This window comes from Vanellus vanellus, assembly GCF_965231255.1.
Source record: "Vanellus vanellus genome assembly, chromosome: 1".
In the NCBI taxonomy this organism is placed as follows: domain Eukaryota; kingdom Metazoa; phylum Chordata; class Aves; order Charadriiformes; family Charadriidae; genus Vanellus; species Vanellus vanellus.
The window spans coordinates 129559634-129576266 of NC_138905.1; the positions used below are offsets into that span (position 1 = coordinate 129559634).

Below are 16633 nucleotides of genomic sequence, written 5' to 3' on the forward strand. Positions count from 1 at the left end.
ACGGGGAAAAAAGGCTGTAGAGAGGCACTGAAAGATGCTTGTTACAAAAACATGAGACGTGTCTTTCTGTCTACTCGCCTTTGGATTTTTCATTTGGAATTCAGAGGAGAGCCAAAACTTTCACCTCTTTCCATCTGTCCAGTATGTGACGAAGCATTTTGTTGCACGCTTGACATTTTTGTGAATACGTGTATGTGGTGGTTGTTTTTCAGGAGCTTCAGGATGGCATCGGGCGACAGCAAACTGTTGTCAAAACATTGAACGTAACTGGTGAAGAGATTATTGAGCAGTCGTCAACAGCAGATGCTAAGGTGCTGAAGGAACAACTGGAAAGTTTGAATACTCGGTGGCAGGAGATCTGCAGACAACTCGTAGAGAAAAAAAAGAGGTAGGTTAAAAGAGAGGAAAAATATTGTGAAATTATTTTTGGTTATTTTAAATTTGCTTCTGACTTAAATGTTCAAAGGAGCTCTCGACTTCTGGAGTTTTCATATTCATGATTAATTATCAGAAATTAAATTTCACATCCACAATCATTTGTTTAATACTTCTTGTCTACTTACTTCTGTCAGTGACCACCACTCCCTTCCATACTCCACATTTTTATAATTCCACTCCCAATGCTTAAAAGATTAGAGCTTCATTTACGGAATTTACAGTTGATTTAGCATCTTTCTATTTGATAGCTTGTCATTAAAATATACCTCTGTTGTACTAATAATACCTTAGCTAATTGATACAGTTAATCCTAATGTAATTTACTGCTCATCATTAATGCCATTAACATCTGCATTTCATAGATTGGATAAAAAGAATGCATTGGTTAATTTAATGTTATTTGTAATCACTTCCAGATCAGATTTTCTCATGCAGTCACAGGAAGATGGAGTGTTTGAGTTGCAGATAATACAAAAACAGTTTGACTCCTTTAAAAAGAGAATTTCCAGTTGGAAAAAAAAAAAAAATAGTTGGTTATACTAGGTTTTCTAAAAGTACAAGTTCTTAACCTACATGCCAGGCCTAAACTGATACAACATTCTCCTTTAAAATACAATTACTGGCAAAGCTTTCTTCGTGCGTGTGTTTTTTTTTTAAAAAATGGATATTCCTTATAGGGGTACATTAATGAGCATTGGAAATTTGGTAGGAGAACTAGTAGTGTGCAACAGTTTTGTTACTTCTGATGTATCACGTGCCATTTTTTGGGTTTAGAGCAATGGAGGGGGAAAAGCTGTGAAAATGGTTGCTGGAGCAGTAAGGGAGCATCCTGAAAGGTTTTTATTGAGTTTAATCACAATTAAGGTTTCACATGGAACATGTTAAAGGAGGAGATGCAGCAAGTAAGCTACAGTTGTCAGAAGCTACAGTGGTGCTTTAAATGTTGCTTTCTGCCGTATTTCCAGGTGTTGATGGTAATGCTACTCGTTGCACAAGGGAGTCCTTGGCCTTTATTTATCACACCGAAAGCTGTTCTTTCGTACAATGGAAACCCATCTGTGTTTCCAAACCTTAACTTGTCACGTAAGTGCTAGCACTTACAAAACAATAACACATCATTTTAATAGCCCTGTAAGCTGCTGCAGCAACACAGAAGAGATTGGTGGTTACGCTTTTCCTGAGAATATGAAGTACGTTCCAGTTCTGGTAGATTGGTATTGTACTTTCCTTCATTCATCAATAGAAACATGTATCTCAATGCTGTTTTAGCTCAGGGTGCTGGTAGCAGTATATAGAATTTTTTGGCACATCCTATATTTTTAAGGAAGCCTAGGATCCGATAAACGGGAATAATACAGTAATATTCCCTAGATGAAGGATTTAAATAAACACTTGCATGTGCATTCCTCCTTTTGGCCTGTTTGGTTTGTTGACCAGTTGGTTTGGAATGACAGCTTTTGTAATTTTGAAGACAATGATTGCAGAGACCTCTATCAGTGAACTCTGCATGAATAAATGCATTGCTCTAGGAGGAATACAGATAGTGTTATATTAAACTGATATCAATGCTCTTCATGTACTGCAGTGAGATCTGTGTGGATCAGGACAGAGGCGTTTGCACCGGTCCTCCTGGCTGCGTCAGAGCCAAGGAATGGTTTTTGCTACCAGGTCTTGGAGATAGATCCTACCCTCAGTCTAGCTGCTGCCTCCCAGTACATGCTTTTTCTTTTTTCCTTCATCTTTTCACTCTCACAGACTGCATTTTCAAAGGGGAAAAGAAAAAAGAAAACCAACCTAGATGATAGGAATATGTGGTGTGTTTTAGCTAGGTCTCAATTATTGATGACCCTAAGCATGAAAAGACTGCAGGTTTACCTGCTGCACATTCTTCATATAGCCTTGGTATCATGGGATTAACATCCGTTTTATGCTTTGGCATCTTTTAGTTTTTCATTAGTTGTCCTAACATGGTTTGGGGTACAGTCAGGTTCTCTCTTTTTGGGACTTGAAACCCATGTCACCCATGTCACGCCTTAACATTTCAATGAGAAAAAATCATGGGACAAACAAGAAAAGTTGAAGGAAGTGACCTCTAATTGCAGTCCAAAAGAGCTAATACAGTCACGTGTTGTCCATTGCATGTGTTTGTGTACTGTGGCATATTTATTTAAGTATCTTAGTATAATATACATTATAATCCATCTGGGTGAATTAAAATATTTTCACTCTTTCAGAATAGCTTTAATAGACTGTTTTCCAAACAAACTCCTAAGCCAATGTGCTTATATTTTGGATCACTTAAGTTTTAATAGTCCTCTAATATTTCTCTATGTTTCCTAAAAATTAAAATGTTCACAGTTAAAAGAATTCCACTATTATGAAGGGGGTTCTAAGATTTTTGTTTAAATCAGTTTTGAGAATTAGAAAATAGAAACGGATTTTAAAACCGTAATGGAAGAAGATGATGCTGAAAGGAGAGCTGGCTGGTAGAATACATATTCATTTAACAATTAAAAAATAATAAAAAAAATCAACATTTAGAAACTTCTACAAATCAGAAAAGAAAACAGATTTTATTTTTTTTAATAGAATTTATGTTTTATTCTTTCTAGTCAATACATTGTGCTCTGCTTTGAAAGCTGAATCTCAGTAGCTCAAACAGAGGAGTAGTGATCAACTGAAATTTTGTTTTCTATTAAATTTTTTGGCTCAGCAGATCTCAAGATAAAGGAAGTGGGAAGAAATAAGCAATTTCATGGACTCCAGAAATGAAATCTGACAGTGATTTCAAATTCGAGTGTAATATTGCTAAGCATTATTTAAATGGCAAGGAATTTTTATGTACTGTAAAGTCTATTTTGCTATTGCTTACAAAGATGGAAGAAATTGATTTTGATAATCCTGCGTAGTTTACAGATGGGGCATAGACACTTCATTTTGGACATATTTCTCAAGCCAAATTCAAACATACTCCTCAGTTGGAGGCAGAGTGGGGGGAAGATTACAGAAGTAACAGAAACCAACATAGATATCTTTGTAAGGTATATAAAATCCAAGAATTTAGTTGGAGACAGGAGGTATATCGTGACATTTCCAAGGATGTCTATGACATTAAGATCTCTCAGGTAGTCAAATGCTGAGCTGACAGGGGAAAACTCCAAAACTGAGTGCAGGAGCAATGAATGGCAGAGGGTCTTCATCACAGACAAATGTGAGGTAATGAACACTTCAGAGAAACATTTTATGTCATGCTTTCATGATGCTGAGCTTGCAAATCGCAGTTACAACTCAAAGTGATTCTGGCATTATCACTGACAGTGTTTGCAGGCTCAGTGTGGATGGGCAGCCAAAAAAAGCCGTAACATCTTAGGCAGCATCAGTAAGGGTATTGAGAACAAACCGAAAAGATGTTGTTTTACTACTGTGAACTTTGTGTAGATCTGCTCTCTGCCTGTCAAAGGGTATGATGGACTTCAGAGAAGCATAGATGGAGGAAGGTAACTAAAATGAGCCAGGGTTTGGAGCGACTGTATTGTGAGGAGAAACTAAGCAGCTGGGAATCTTCAATCTGGAAGGAATTCTCAGGAGGGATATGACTGAGGTTTACAAAATCAAAGTGGTGGGCAAACTGTTTGTGGAACAACATGTTAGTCACCTAATTCCTCAATACCAGAAGTAAAGAGTACTTGTCGAAGCTGTAAGAGACGGCAAAATCAATTTAAAAATTACTTTTTTTACATTATGGTTTCTGAATGTCTGAGGTTTGCTGGTCACAGGAGGCTGTGGAGGAAAATATGATTACTCAGCCCTATAAAATCCTTAATCTAATAACAGTAGATTCTAGGGGAGTATGAAGTGAACAGGCTAAAGACAGTGGCCGGTCTTCTGTGCTTTCTGTGCTTCCCTTAATGACCATCTTCTGTTAGCAATGTCAGTGGCAATCTGTTGGGCGAACTGTTCTGACACACTCGGGCACATTTCATGTTCTGATGCACTGATTATATATTTTTTGGGGGGCGGTGGGGGGGGTGGGGAAGGAGGGGAATCTTACAGAATTCTTTGTGAGTTTTCCTGAACATGCACTGTTAAATGGTCTACTATTTATTCTGTATGAGAACATAATGTTATCACTGCATTGATAAAGAACACTATGAATTCAAATTATTTCCTGTGCCCATCAAGAACCCTGTGGTTGGTTGACTTGAAAATGGAAGATTGATACATTGTATCATTCTGAGAGTTTCAACATGTTAAGCCAGTTTTCATAAATAATTTGGAATAAATATTAAACTACCTGCATAATAAGAACTGTAAACCAGATCAAATCCATGATATTCTGTAAATAACTGAAACTGATCATAGGTTCAGTAGACACTAATATTAATCTTGATGGTAGTCTGGGGAATTTAATGAATGAGAATTACTTGGACCATTAAAGGACAACTTAATTAAAAACAGACAAGAAAACAAACTAAATCTCAAAACAATTTGAGGAACCCGTACTGCTCTTCAGTTAAAAGAAGGTGTTTTCTTAAGTTTTAAAAGGTCAAATGCTGATCCCAGACAAAGCACATCAATGGCTTTGAATCTCCTTTCTTTGGTACTGAAGATCAAGAGGTTACGCTTGACTTGTGTTTGCGTAGGATGCTATCTTTCATTTGCCTTTATCTAAGAGTTTCAAAGCTGTAGAAGTTTGAATTCAGTGTTTAATGTTTCTATATCTTGCACTCTAATCTGTCCAGCTAAGAATTAGGTAGGAATGTAATTTTAGCACATCTAGTTATTTTATCTTACTGCAAACTTTGGAGTAGACTAGGCAGTTGAATAAAGTGAAACTTGACTGAAAGTCTGATACACTGATAGTTAGCAAATTGGGAATTTAATTGAGTTTTCGTTAGCACTTTGCTGCAAACAGCATGTTTCGGAGAAGTTTGAATTTGTACTCTGGAGCAGTGTTACCCTCAATGAAAGGGAGACTTGGGAGACTAGGGAAAATTGCCGTGTCCCCTTGAATAGATGCTCCTAACTCCAGACTCTCCAGACTCTCTCTCCAAGACAGGGAGAAAACCTGTCTGTTTCTTCCTCTTCACACCCCAGCAATCATTTTGAATACAAAATCTTCTAAACGGCACCATCGGAAGGTCTCTCTGCCTTCTTGTCCCCTGAGATACATCAGGCCATGTTATGCTGTGCATGTCTGTGCTGAGCCATGCCCCTGGGCCACTCAAGTTTTGGATGATTAAGGAGGCAGTGGCTTGCCATCAGGGCACTTGTGTGCACTCAAGTGCCTGGGTGGTGGCAAGTCCCAGGGCTGTGGTTGCATCGTAGGAACGCATGAGCCAGGCAGAGCTAGTGAAGGGAATATATGTCAGGAGGAGAAGCAACATCTCACATAGGAGCTTGGTAAGGTGAAGGCTCATAAATGAGGTTTTTGACGGATTTGTAACAGTGGTGCTGGCTGTGCTTTGTATTTTCCATCTTTGTTAAAAATTTCTTCTGCAGTTTTTGAAAACAGATGCCCAGGAATTAGGTTCCTTCGCTGTTTCAGAAGTAATCAGTTTGGGGTTTTTTATTCATCACAACCTGACATTTGTTGAAATTGGGTTCTGTTGAATGGAAGAGAATTTTTCATTATTTTAGCTGCAAATATATTTGCACTTTTAATGAGCTTGAACCTGCAGACTGTCTGTTCAGATCTCTACTCAAGCGAGTTTGAAGTAATTATGGAAAGAATGACAGAACAAAGGCTGTTTACCAGAATACTTTCAAATATTTTTCTGAATATAAAAAAACAAGCTTCCTGTTCTAAATAACAAATAATTGTTATAAAGTAAATACACTTTTTAATATTTTTCATACCTTGCTATCATTAAAGTATTCTTTTTTTTGCCATAATGCAGTAGCTACTGGTGATTGGGTTCCTTCACCTGAACACTCAGTATATTGAAGGCTGTGATTAGCTTCTCACTGCAATTTAAAAGCTGGCTTAGGATGAAGAGATTTCATGACAGTTAAGTCAATAAATATGTTTTTTCTTTCCAACATAAAATTTAGTTACATGTTGCATTTTCTGAATTTTCTGGTTTTGACTGTTCAGATTTCTTAAAGTAAATCACTAGAAAAGAATCAGGCTGGTATAAATTTGCATTGTGTTTACAAGTGGTGTAGCTAAACTTCTTACTGTTTTATATTTACCGCTGACTTTTCTAAAGTTTCTGTGATATTTTTCATTTCAATTACTTTAAATAAAGTTCCTTATCCAAATGAAGCATGTTTGCACATTCCCTAGAGAAAAAAAAGTTCATTCTCTCTTAGTAAATATTTTCTCTAAATTGTCGAGTTACTATTTTGGTGGTTTCTTAAATTCTCAGTAACAGCTGCTAAATGCACTAATTCCTGATCTTAGAAATATAAATAAATACAAAATCAACAGCTGAATGTTAAAAAACATTATTGGAAATACAAGAGGGAATATGAGTCACAAGTGCAGATCTGTCCTACTCCTGTGATCCTAAATAAGTCCAACATCACTTGTGTGCGGTTACAAACTGTAAACATCTGATGTGTTTCACAAACTATTTACGGGTTGCTATGGTATTGGTATCACATTGTTGACTGTGGAGAAAATACATGAGCTGCAATATGCATTTCATATGGTTTCTAGAAACTGTAAATTGAAATTTAAGCTTTCCTGAAATAAGCCGTGAATGTTTAGGTAAGGGTTAACCATTATAACTAAGGATTAATGATAGTAAAAAAAAAAAAAAAAAAAAAATTGATCCAGGGTATTTTGTGGGCTACCATAAGAATTTGTTATTAATTCAGTTTAATGCTGTTAGGAAAACTAATCCCTAATCTATGAAATACCATATATACAAAATGCTATTAGGAAAAATATTTCCTTTAACTAATTAAATTTACTACTTAATATTAAATACTGAATATTAATACATTTGCTTTCAGAAGTATAACTTATATAGAATTCATATAAACAGCTGTGCAGTCGGAATAGTTGACCAAGGGGCCTTATGAATTCAGAAATACAAACAGGGTGCTGCCGTGTTTTAATATGGAAAACACAAAGTAATGTGTGTGAGAATAGCAGTCACATAGAAGACCAAAGGTTGCATACGAAATTCTGAACTTCTCTGCTATAGTTTGAGAATTTTCCATCAAACGAGATGGGTTACATTTCAGGGTTAATGAAAGAAACCATTCACTGACAGAGAAGTGGTTTAAAAGTTCTTTGGGAACTTCAGCTGGCTTAAAATGATAAGGTAGTAGTATATAACAGCATAGCAGATCTGTGCTGGAGGTGGATCTGCTTAGCTCCGTAGGACCAGCTGCTGAAATGACATCTTACTCTTCGGCCACCTGCTTGTCCAGCAAGACGTCCCAACTGCTTTCTCAAGAGGTGCTCTGTCCATGTCTGAGTCACCTGGTGGTTTATGCTCCTTATCGCGGTTTGTTTAGGCTCTGATTTGGAACCCCACACTCTCTTAATAACAATTCAATGTTAATTCGTCATTGCTGCCATGAATTTAAACACCTAGAAATTACATGTATCTGTGGTTCCAAATGTAATTACGGTGATAGAAATCGGCTTGTTCAAAGGGTGCAATCAGTCATCAAGTTAAAACTTTCTATATTGGCTGAACCAGTTAATCAAATAAAGAGTGCTTTATTTTTGTGGCTTGCATAATATGATACTTGTCATGCAGGATGTTATTTATAATAGAGGTAATGTTTCAGCAGGCCAAGAACAAATTGTAAAGTAAATTATGAAGTGCACCTGCAGCTCCTGTTAATTGCAATGGACCTTTTAATTACTATACTACATACTGTTCCTGACTAGGACAAGGAAGTAGATCTTTATGGAATGTCATTTTTTTTTGTCTGAATTCTGAAACCCTTCTGTGCATGTATATACATATAAAGTAAACATCTTAAAAAAAAAGAAAAAAAATCCTGGAAATTCTTAGGTTGAAAACATCCCACATTACTCAGATAATAAAACTCAATCCTACTGATCAACATTTGCGTTAGTCATCTACATAAAAATCTTTCCTTCATGACTAGGAAAAGTGTTAAATGTTTTAAGGGGTGCAGCTGAATTCATAAGGGTGATAAAACTGACAGTGTACTTAAGATGAAAAAGGAGTCTTGTCAGTTGCTATCCCTGCTTGGAGACAAGAAATCTTTTTGATTTCTAATTTGAAATACTATACAGCTCAATAATTTTGCTCTCGGGTGCATTGAGTTGAATGCTATGCCTTTTCTGTGCCATAATTAACATATTTAAAGTTTTATCTTTCTCAGGTTTATCCTTAGGGTACCATCACATAATACCTCCACTGAGCTACGTGCTTTACAAATGAAGAGAGGTGATAGGAAACGAAAAAAGTAAAGCTGTTGCGGAGAGCTCAGGTTCTGGGGAATCTGGTCAGGTTAAGGAAAGAGGTTTTATTGTGCGGCTCACAGCATAGCACTGGACAACTGATTCCTAGACTTCCACGTAATTGGCACACAGGAAGAGAGAGAGGTTTGACGTCGTGCTTTTAAGGTTACTGGGAGCTAGTTTTTCTTCATTTTTATAGTTGCAGTCCTACAGATCTCAGCATCTGCCTAAGTTTCACAAAAATAAATGTTTTGACTAGCTGGTTTTAGGTAACCTCTTTTGGCTTGAGAAGAGCATTTGACTTCCCAAGTACACATACGCCGCTCAGTGAAGAACACCGTAATAAATGTAATGCTGTAAAGTTGGTCCTTCTCTGCACGTCCTATACAACCAAAATGGGCAAATCTGTGTGCATCAGGAAGGTCCAGAATTTCTGGCAGCATAACCGTACTTCATAAGAATTTCAGAGCTGTAGTACATAGGCTCAAGAAATATTAGAGTCCAGCAGCATCATGGCTTTTCATTGATTAAGGCTTGCATTTCCAGAAATCTTAGACAAACAGCAGTTCCTGAAAACAATCATGCAGCTTTCCATAAGAAAACTTAAACCAAAACCAGGTTAAAAAAGGACTGTTAATTGGCTTCTTTTGCTATTTATGGTGTTCACTCTTTATGTATGTTTTTGTATAAATGTTAGTATATGTATATGTACGTATACTTGCATTTTTGTTTCTCTATATATGCATGTGTGTATGTATATACGTCTATAGATACATAATTAGTTTTGGAGGATTTTGTTGTTTTTATACTAAATATCTTCTCTTTCTTTTTTTCTCTGAAGAACAATTTGGCACCAGTGGCTTGTGTTTGTTTAATCTCTAGGCAGTTACTGCAGAGTAGTTTGTTTAAGAGCTTAAAAAAGAGCAGTAGTGGGCTCATATGTCTAGTAAATATTAGAATATACTGTGTTAGGAACAGAAGCAAATAAATCTGTTTGCTGATTTAGAATTCCATTCTGGATCTAAAGCAGTACCTTGCTCTAGAACTTTTATTCAGATCCTGTTCGGAGCAGCAGAAATTTGCCAAGCATTTCAGTTAATATATTAATTTATTTTTAAAAACAGTATTTACATGCTCTAGGCATAGTAATGAATATTGACTTTTGTAAATTGAAGATATACTTTCTCTTTGATAAAATGGCGAGTGATTTTTAGAGTGAAAGTTGTTATGGGACATCCAGTAGAACAGTTGTTAGGTGTTTTTTACTGATGCTTATTTAACTGTACAAAACATGCTGGGAGTTACTGTCATGATGCCTTTGCCATCTACAGAAATCATCAAATTTTTAATTAGGAACCATTTTGATAGAGGCCAGTGATACAATATTTTCCAGCTTTGAAGCACTTCTGAAACATAAAAATTACATTATATAACAATGATTGCATCAGCTTTGCTTATGGCTTTACAGTATCAAAAATTCCCATTCTGCAGTAGATTTCTTGACTAAACAGTTTATGCTATTTAATAGCATTGTGTTCTTATTTCTAAAGGAATCATAATTATTACTTTTTCTATAGATCACTCTGAATTTTAAGTCTTTATGTAGGTGTGGTTTTCATATTCTGGATCATGAAATTTTATCTTCATTGGCCCTCTTTTGTAACTTCTTGGTAGTCTAACTCAGTTCACCAGATGATAAATCTAGCTGATTACCTAACTGATAAGAATCTCCATCTAGCAGGCTTTCCTCCTCTTATATCCCCAGAGCAAATCAGTGTTACCTTTCTGAAAAATCAGCTGCCATTGGCCATAATGCTGTGGCCAAACATTAAAGTGGGTTACTCAGTTGATCAAATAATTATTCTTTCTAATAAATTATATTTTTTTTTAAAAATATTGGTACAATTAAATATATCTTATCAATTTAAATTTTATTATAGTTTTTTTTTTATAATAACATCACAGGTTTCATTTTGAAACAAGCATTTTCTCTTCTGCAGTTACAGCGTGTGAAATCATAAAAAGGAGTTGTTCTTGAAGACAAAAGCATGTTTAAAAGTTGCAATGTTGGCTTCTGAAAGCACCTAGAATTATTGGCAAGAATTTTTTGCCACAGGAAAACAGGACATACTGTATGTTGGTTTCCAAAGCCCACTCATGTCAGTTCAAGTAATTTCTCTGGCAATGTAAAGTAATGTAAATCTTTACTGCTTCATTTGTCTATTGCAAAATCCTAAACCTATTAATTTATAGAGGGGGAAAAAAAATTGTGTAAATAGCTTAAATCAGGGGGAGATACGCAACTTGAAGAAAAGAGGAAAAGCACAGCATCGCTATGCCTTTCTCCAGCTGGAAAGAGCAGCTGACCCCACTGGTACTGATGCCACGAGGTGGTGGCTGGCTGTCCATGCTGCATTAACTTCTGTCACAATGTGGTTGCCGCTCCTGAGGGGCAATTTATTCTATTGTGAAATATCTTAACTTCTGTCCTGTGCGTGTCCTTCAAACTTAGATTCGCAAGATCTTGTTAAACCTCATGGTGAAACACTGGCACAGGTTGCCCAAAGACGTCGTAGATGCACCATTCCTGGAAACGTTCAAGGCCAGGTTGGACAGGGCTCTGAGTGACCATCTGAGCAATCTAGTTGAAGATGTCCCTGCTCATTGCAGGAGGTTTGGACTAGGTGACTTTTAAAGGTCTCTTGAATCCACACTATTCTATGTTTCTATGACTTTTCCACCAGGCCAGTTTTATTTAGTCTCTTTATGCTTCTCTGTGATTTAATTCTGTATAAGGACCTCTCCTGAGCCTTGGTAATTTGGGTTCAAAGTAACATGTTTGGTTGTGAAAATTTTACTTCTGAATTTGTTTGGGCTGAGGGGTACCATTTAATTCAGTTCCACTTGGAGTAGAATCGTGAAATACAGATTGCTGAGTTAGTTTTTTGTGAAGTACAGTGTACGTGAATAAGAATCCCCCCACAAGTGTGTGAAAGGTGTTATGAAATGACAGTGTTACCGTGGCCCTTTGCAGGCAGCTGGCTTTGCAGTCATGGTAGGAACAAGGGAAAAGTATGTCACCTCCCAAGTTCTATTTCTTGACCTGTTATTTAAGATTGTTTTCCACAGCTGTGCCCATCTTTGCTGTTAATCCAAGACGAGCAGCACTGGTGCCAGCACAATCTGCAGCTGAGTGCTCTGGCGTGGTGCACAGGGCAGTTTTCCGAACCTTGGGGGACAGACAGTATCGCACGCCTGTAGGAGGTGCACCCAGGGAGAGGAACTCCTCCACTTAGTGACAGAGCTCTGAGGGGAGGTATGTTGAGGGGTATCAAGCAGCTCAAGATATTACTGGAACTGCACACTGCCTTCACTGGGACAGACCTGTCAAGCAGACAGGACGCATGATACAGAGGAGTCCCTATCTTCTCTCCACTTGACTGGATGTGGTGACTTAAGGGATAGGGGGCAATGGTGACGAGTTCTTGCCCATCACAGCAGGTGTCTCTTCTGTGAATGCTCCACCTTCCCAGGTGCCCTTGCATAACAGGTATGAGGCTCTGCAAGTAGAACCAAATGATGACAAGGACAGTGGTTCATCTAGGTCAGAGGTGTTACCGAGGTTAGTTGACCTACAACCTGCATTAAAACTGCTCCATAAAGGAAAAAAAGACAGGTCATTGTCATAGGACACTCTCTTCTGAGGGAAACAGAAGGTCCAACACACAGACTGAACTCGCTTCTTAGGGAAGTCTGCTGCCTCCTTGGGGTCCAGGTTAAAGAAGTAATGAGAAAACTTCCCACCCTGGTACGGCCCTCAAATTATTATCCATTATTGATTTTTTCATGTAGGCAGGGATGAGGTTGCAGTAAGAAGTCCAAGGGCAATCAAAAGAGACTTTAGGGCCTTGGCACAGCTGGTTAAATGATTCTTCTCTATCCTTCCAGTTGCAGGGAATGATGAGGGAAGAAACAGGAAGACCCAACAGATCTGTGCTGGCTCTGTGACTGGTGTCACTGGCAGAATTTTGACTTTTTTGATCACGGGTTGGTTTGTATGACACCAGGCCTGCTGGCAACAGATGAGGTACACCTGTCTCAAAGAGGGAAAAGGATCTTTGCCCAGGAGTAAGCAGAGCTCATAGAAAGAATTTTGAACTAGATTTGAAGTGGGTGAAAGAGATAAAACCAGGCTTGCTAGAGATAAGCCTAGGGGTGGCATGTTAATCTTTGAGAGATGGTGTGCTAGTGAGGTCCTTCAGTCTGCTCCATGATGTGCTGAGTACATTGGAGCATATTTGAAATGTCCTTGTACTAATGTGTGTAGCGCCTTATCCATCTCAGTGGGAGTAGGGGATCGAGGTCCACACAGCAGTAAAGATGCAAGAGTTATTGTTGTGTTAGAAACCATGGAAGCCCCTGAGAATGGCCATGTAGGAATTAGGGCTTGTCCCCTGAAAAAGGTGGTGGGACCAGTGGCCCGACTGAAGTGCATCTACACCAATGCACGCAGCATGGACAACAAACAGGAGGAGCTGGAAACCATTGTGCAGCAGGAAAACTATGATGTAATTGCAATCACGGAAACATGGTGGGATGACTCAAACAACTGTAGTGTTGCAATGGATGGCTATAAGGTCTTCAGAAGGGATAGGCAAGGGAGGAGAGGCAGTGGGGTAACCTTTTATGTAAGGAACTGTCTTGACTATCTAGAGCTTGACAATGGTGATTCAGGCTGTCTTGGGTACGCCAATCATGAAATGATAGCGTTTTCAATTCTCGGAGAAGTAAGGAAGGGGTCAGCAGACCGCTACCTTGGACCTCTGGCCTGTTTAGAGGCCTGGTTGACAGAGTCCCTTGGGTGGCTGTCCCAAAAGGGCAGAGAAGTCCAGAAAGGATGGACATTCTTCAAGAAGGAAATCTTAATGGTGCAGGAGCAGGCCATCCCTATGTGCCAAAAGACGAGCCAGAGGGGAAGACTGGCCTGGCCCCCTGGGGGGGGGGGGGGGGGGGGGGGGGGGGGGAAGAAGAAAAAAAAAAAAAAAAAGAGAGTTTATGACTTTTGGAAGAAGGGGTAGGCAACTCAGGATGACTACAAAGATGTCATGAGATCATGCAGGGAGAAAATTAGAAGGACCAAAGCCCAACTAGAACTTAGTTTGGCTACTGCTGTAAAAGACAATTAAAAATGTTTCTGTAAATACATTAGTAACAAAAGGACTGAGTGTAAGCTCCATCCTTTATTGGATACAAGGGGAAACATAGTGACCAAGGATGAGGAAAAGGCTGTTACTTAATGTCTTCTTTGCTTCAGTCTTTAATAATAAGACCAGTTGTTCTCAGGGTACCCAGCCCCCTGAGCGGGAAGACAGGGATGAGGAGCAGAATGAAGCCCCCATGATCCAACATGAAATGGTTAGTGACCTGCTACAGCTACAGCACTTAGACATACGCAAGTCGATGGGGCTGAATGGGATCCACCCTAGGGTACTGAGGGAGCTGACAGAAGTGCTCACCAAGCCACTGTACATAATTTATCAGCAGTCCTGGCTAACTGGGGAGGTCCCAGTTGACTGGAGGTTAACAAATGTGATGTCCACCTACAAGAAGGGCTGGAAGGAGGATCTGAGGAACTACAGGCCTATCAGTCTGACTTTGATGCCTGGGAAGGTTGTGGAGCAGATCATCTTAAATACCATCAGATGGCATGTATAGGACAACCAGGTAATCAGGCCCAGTCAGCACGGGTTTATGAAAAGCAGGTCCTGCTTGACTAACCTGGTCTTCTATGGCAACATGACCTGCTTAGTGGATCAGGGGAAAAGCTGTGGATATTGTTTACCTGAACTTCAGTAAAGCTTTTGACACAGTTTCCTACAGCATTCTCCTGGAGAAACTGGCTGTTTGTGGCTTGGATGGGCATACTCTTTGCTGGGTGAAAAAATGGCTGAATGGCCAGGCCCAAAGAGTGGTGGTGAATGGAGTTTAATCCAGTTGGCAGCTGGTCACAAGTGGTGCTCCCCAGGGATCAGTACTGGGGCTGGTTCTCTTTAATATCTTTAAAAATGTCCTGGATGAGAGGGTTGAGTGTACTCTCAGTAAGTTTGCAGATGACACTAGATTGGGCAGGCGTATCAATCTGCTTGGGGGTAGGAAGGCTCTACAGAGGGATCTGGACAGGCTGGATCGATGGGATGAGGCCAATGGTATGAAGTTCATCAAGGCCAAGTCCCGGGTGCTGCACTTGGGTCACAACAACCCCATGCAGCGCTACAGGCTTGGGGCAGAGTGGCTGGAAAGCTGCCTGGCAGAAAAGGACCTGGGAGTGTTGGTCAACACCCGGCTGAATATGAGCCGGCAGTGTGCACAGGTGGCCAAAAAGGCCAACGGCGTTCTGGTTTGTATCAGGAATAGTGTGGCCAGCAGGACTAGGGAAGTGTTTTCTGCCTGTACTCAGCACTGGTGAGGCCCAACCTTGAGTACATTGTTCACTTTCGGGCTCTTCACTACAAGAAGGTCATAGAGGTACTGGGGTGGTACTGGTCCAAATAAGGGCAATGAAGCTGGTGAAGATTTTCAAGCGCAAGTCTTATAAGGAGCAGCTGAGGGAACTGGGATTGTTCAGCCTGGAGAAAAAGAGGCTGAGGGGAGACCTTATCACTCTCTGCAGCTACCTGAAAGGAGGTTGTAGTGTGGTGGGGGTTAGTCTCTTCTCCCAAGTAAGAAGTGATAGGGCCGGAGGAAAAGGCCTCAGGTTCTGCTAGGGGAAGTTTAGATTGGATTTTAGGAAAAATTTATTCACTGAAAGGGTTATCAAGCATTGGAACAGGTTGCCCTGCCTGAGTCACCATCCCTGGAGGTATTTAAAAGCTGAGTAGATGTGATGCTTAGGGACGTGGTTTAGTGGTGGTTTTGGCAGTGTCAGGTTAATGGTTGGACTCGATGATCTTAAAGGTCTTTACCAATCCAAATAATTCTATGATTCTACGACCCTTGGCTGGTAGAGTAGGGTTCTCTCTCTTTTTTTTTTTTTTTTTTTTTTTTAATCAATACACACTTCCAAATAAGCACCTAAGAGTGTTCTCCTACTTTCCATAGTGTCTTTCAGTTTCTCAAAAGAAATTACTAAACCCTATATACCTGTACTGTTGTAACATTACAGCATGCAGCTCCTCACTATCTGGTTCTTGAACACTAGCTGACAAAAAATTGTCCTGTGTGACAGTATTTAAATTTATCGCTTACTTAAAATTACAGCTATAATCCATCTGAAATGCTTGAGATAATAGCAATCTCTGGATATATCAGATGAGCTAGGAGAAAAGCATCCTTCATTTAAACCTGTACTGCCTTTTACTAATCTCCTTTACGCTAATTTTGTATATTTATGATGACTGAATGCATGATTTATTATTGGACTTCATAATACTTAATAATACATTCTGCACTTGCTTTTCCACATATATAATTTTTTTCAGCCATAATCACTGCAAATCCATTTCCTTAAAATGCATTAAGAATATTTATAATTCACAACCAATATTTCAAGAACTTAGTGCTTTTTTCTTATCTAAATGCATTGAATTGACTCAGGAAATAAAATAGCTACCACTTAATTGTAGATGGAGAATTTTAACTATCCCATTCATTATTACTGCTACTACATGCTTAAATAAATTCTACAAAAACATTAAGCTTGAAGGTAAACAAAGAAATAATGCTTCATATTTTAGAAAGGAACAGGGAACATCTTTAAACTGTGCTGTAAAGAAAAAACCTTAAAAGTGTGAGCTACTT

General features: G+C 39.0%; 1 protein-coding gene across 2 annotated transcripts in view; it reads left to right on the top strand.

Moving 5' to 3' along the window:
• Positions 1 to 16633, top strand: part of DMD (dystrophin) — a gene marked incomplete at both ends in the record, with an annotated part of 1177430 nt that overhangs the window by 723822 nt on the left and 436975 nt on the right. For both annotated transcript variants that reach the window (XM_082480534.1, XM_082480533.1), the window contains one exon: positions 213 to 388. In XM_082480534.1, the coding sequence (XP_082336660.1) occupies positions 213 to 388 (176 nt within the window). The remainder of the gene's footprint in view (positions 1 to 212; positions 389 to 16633) is intronic.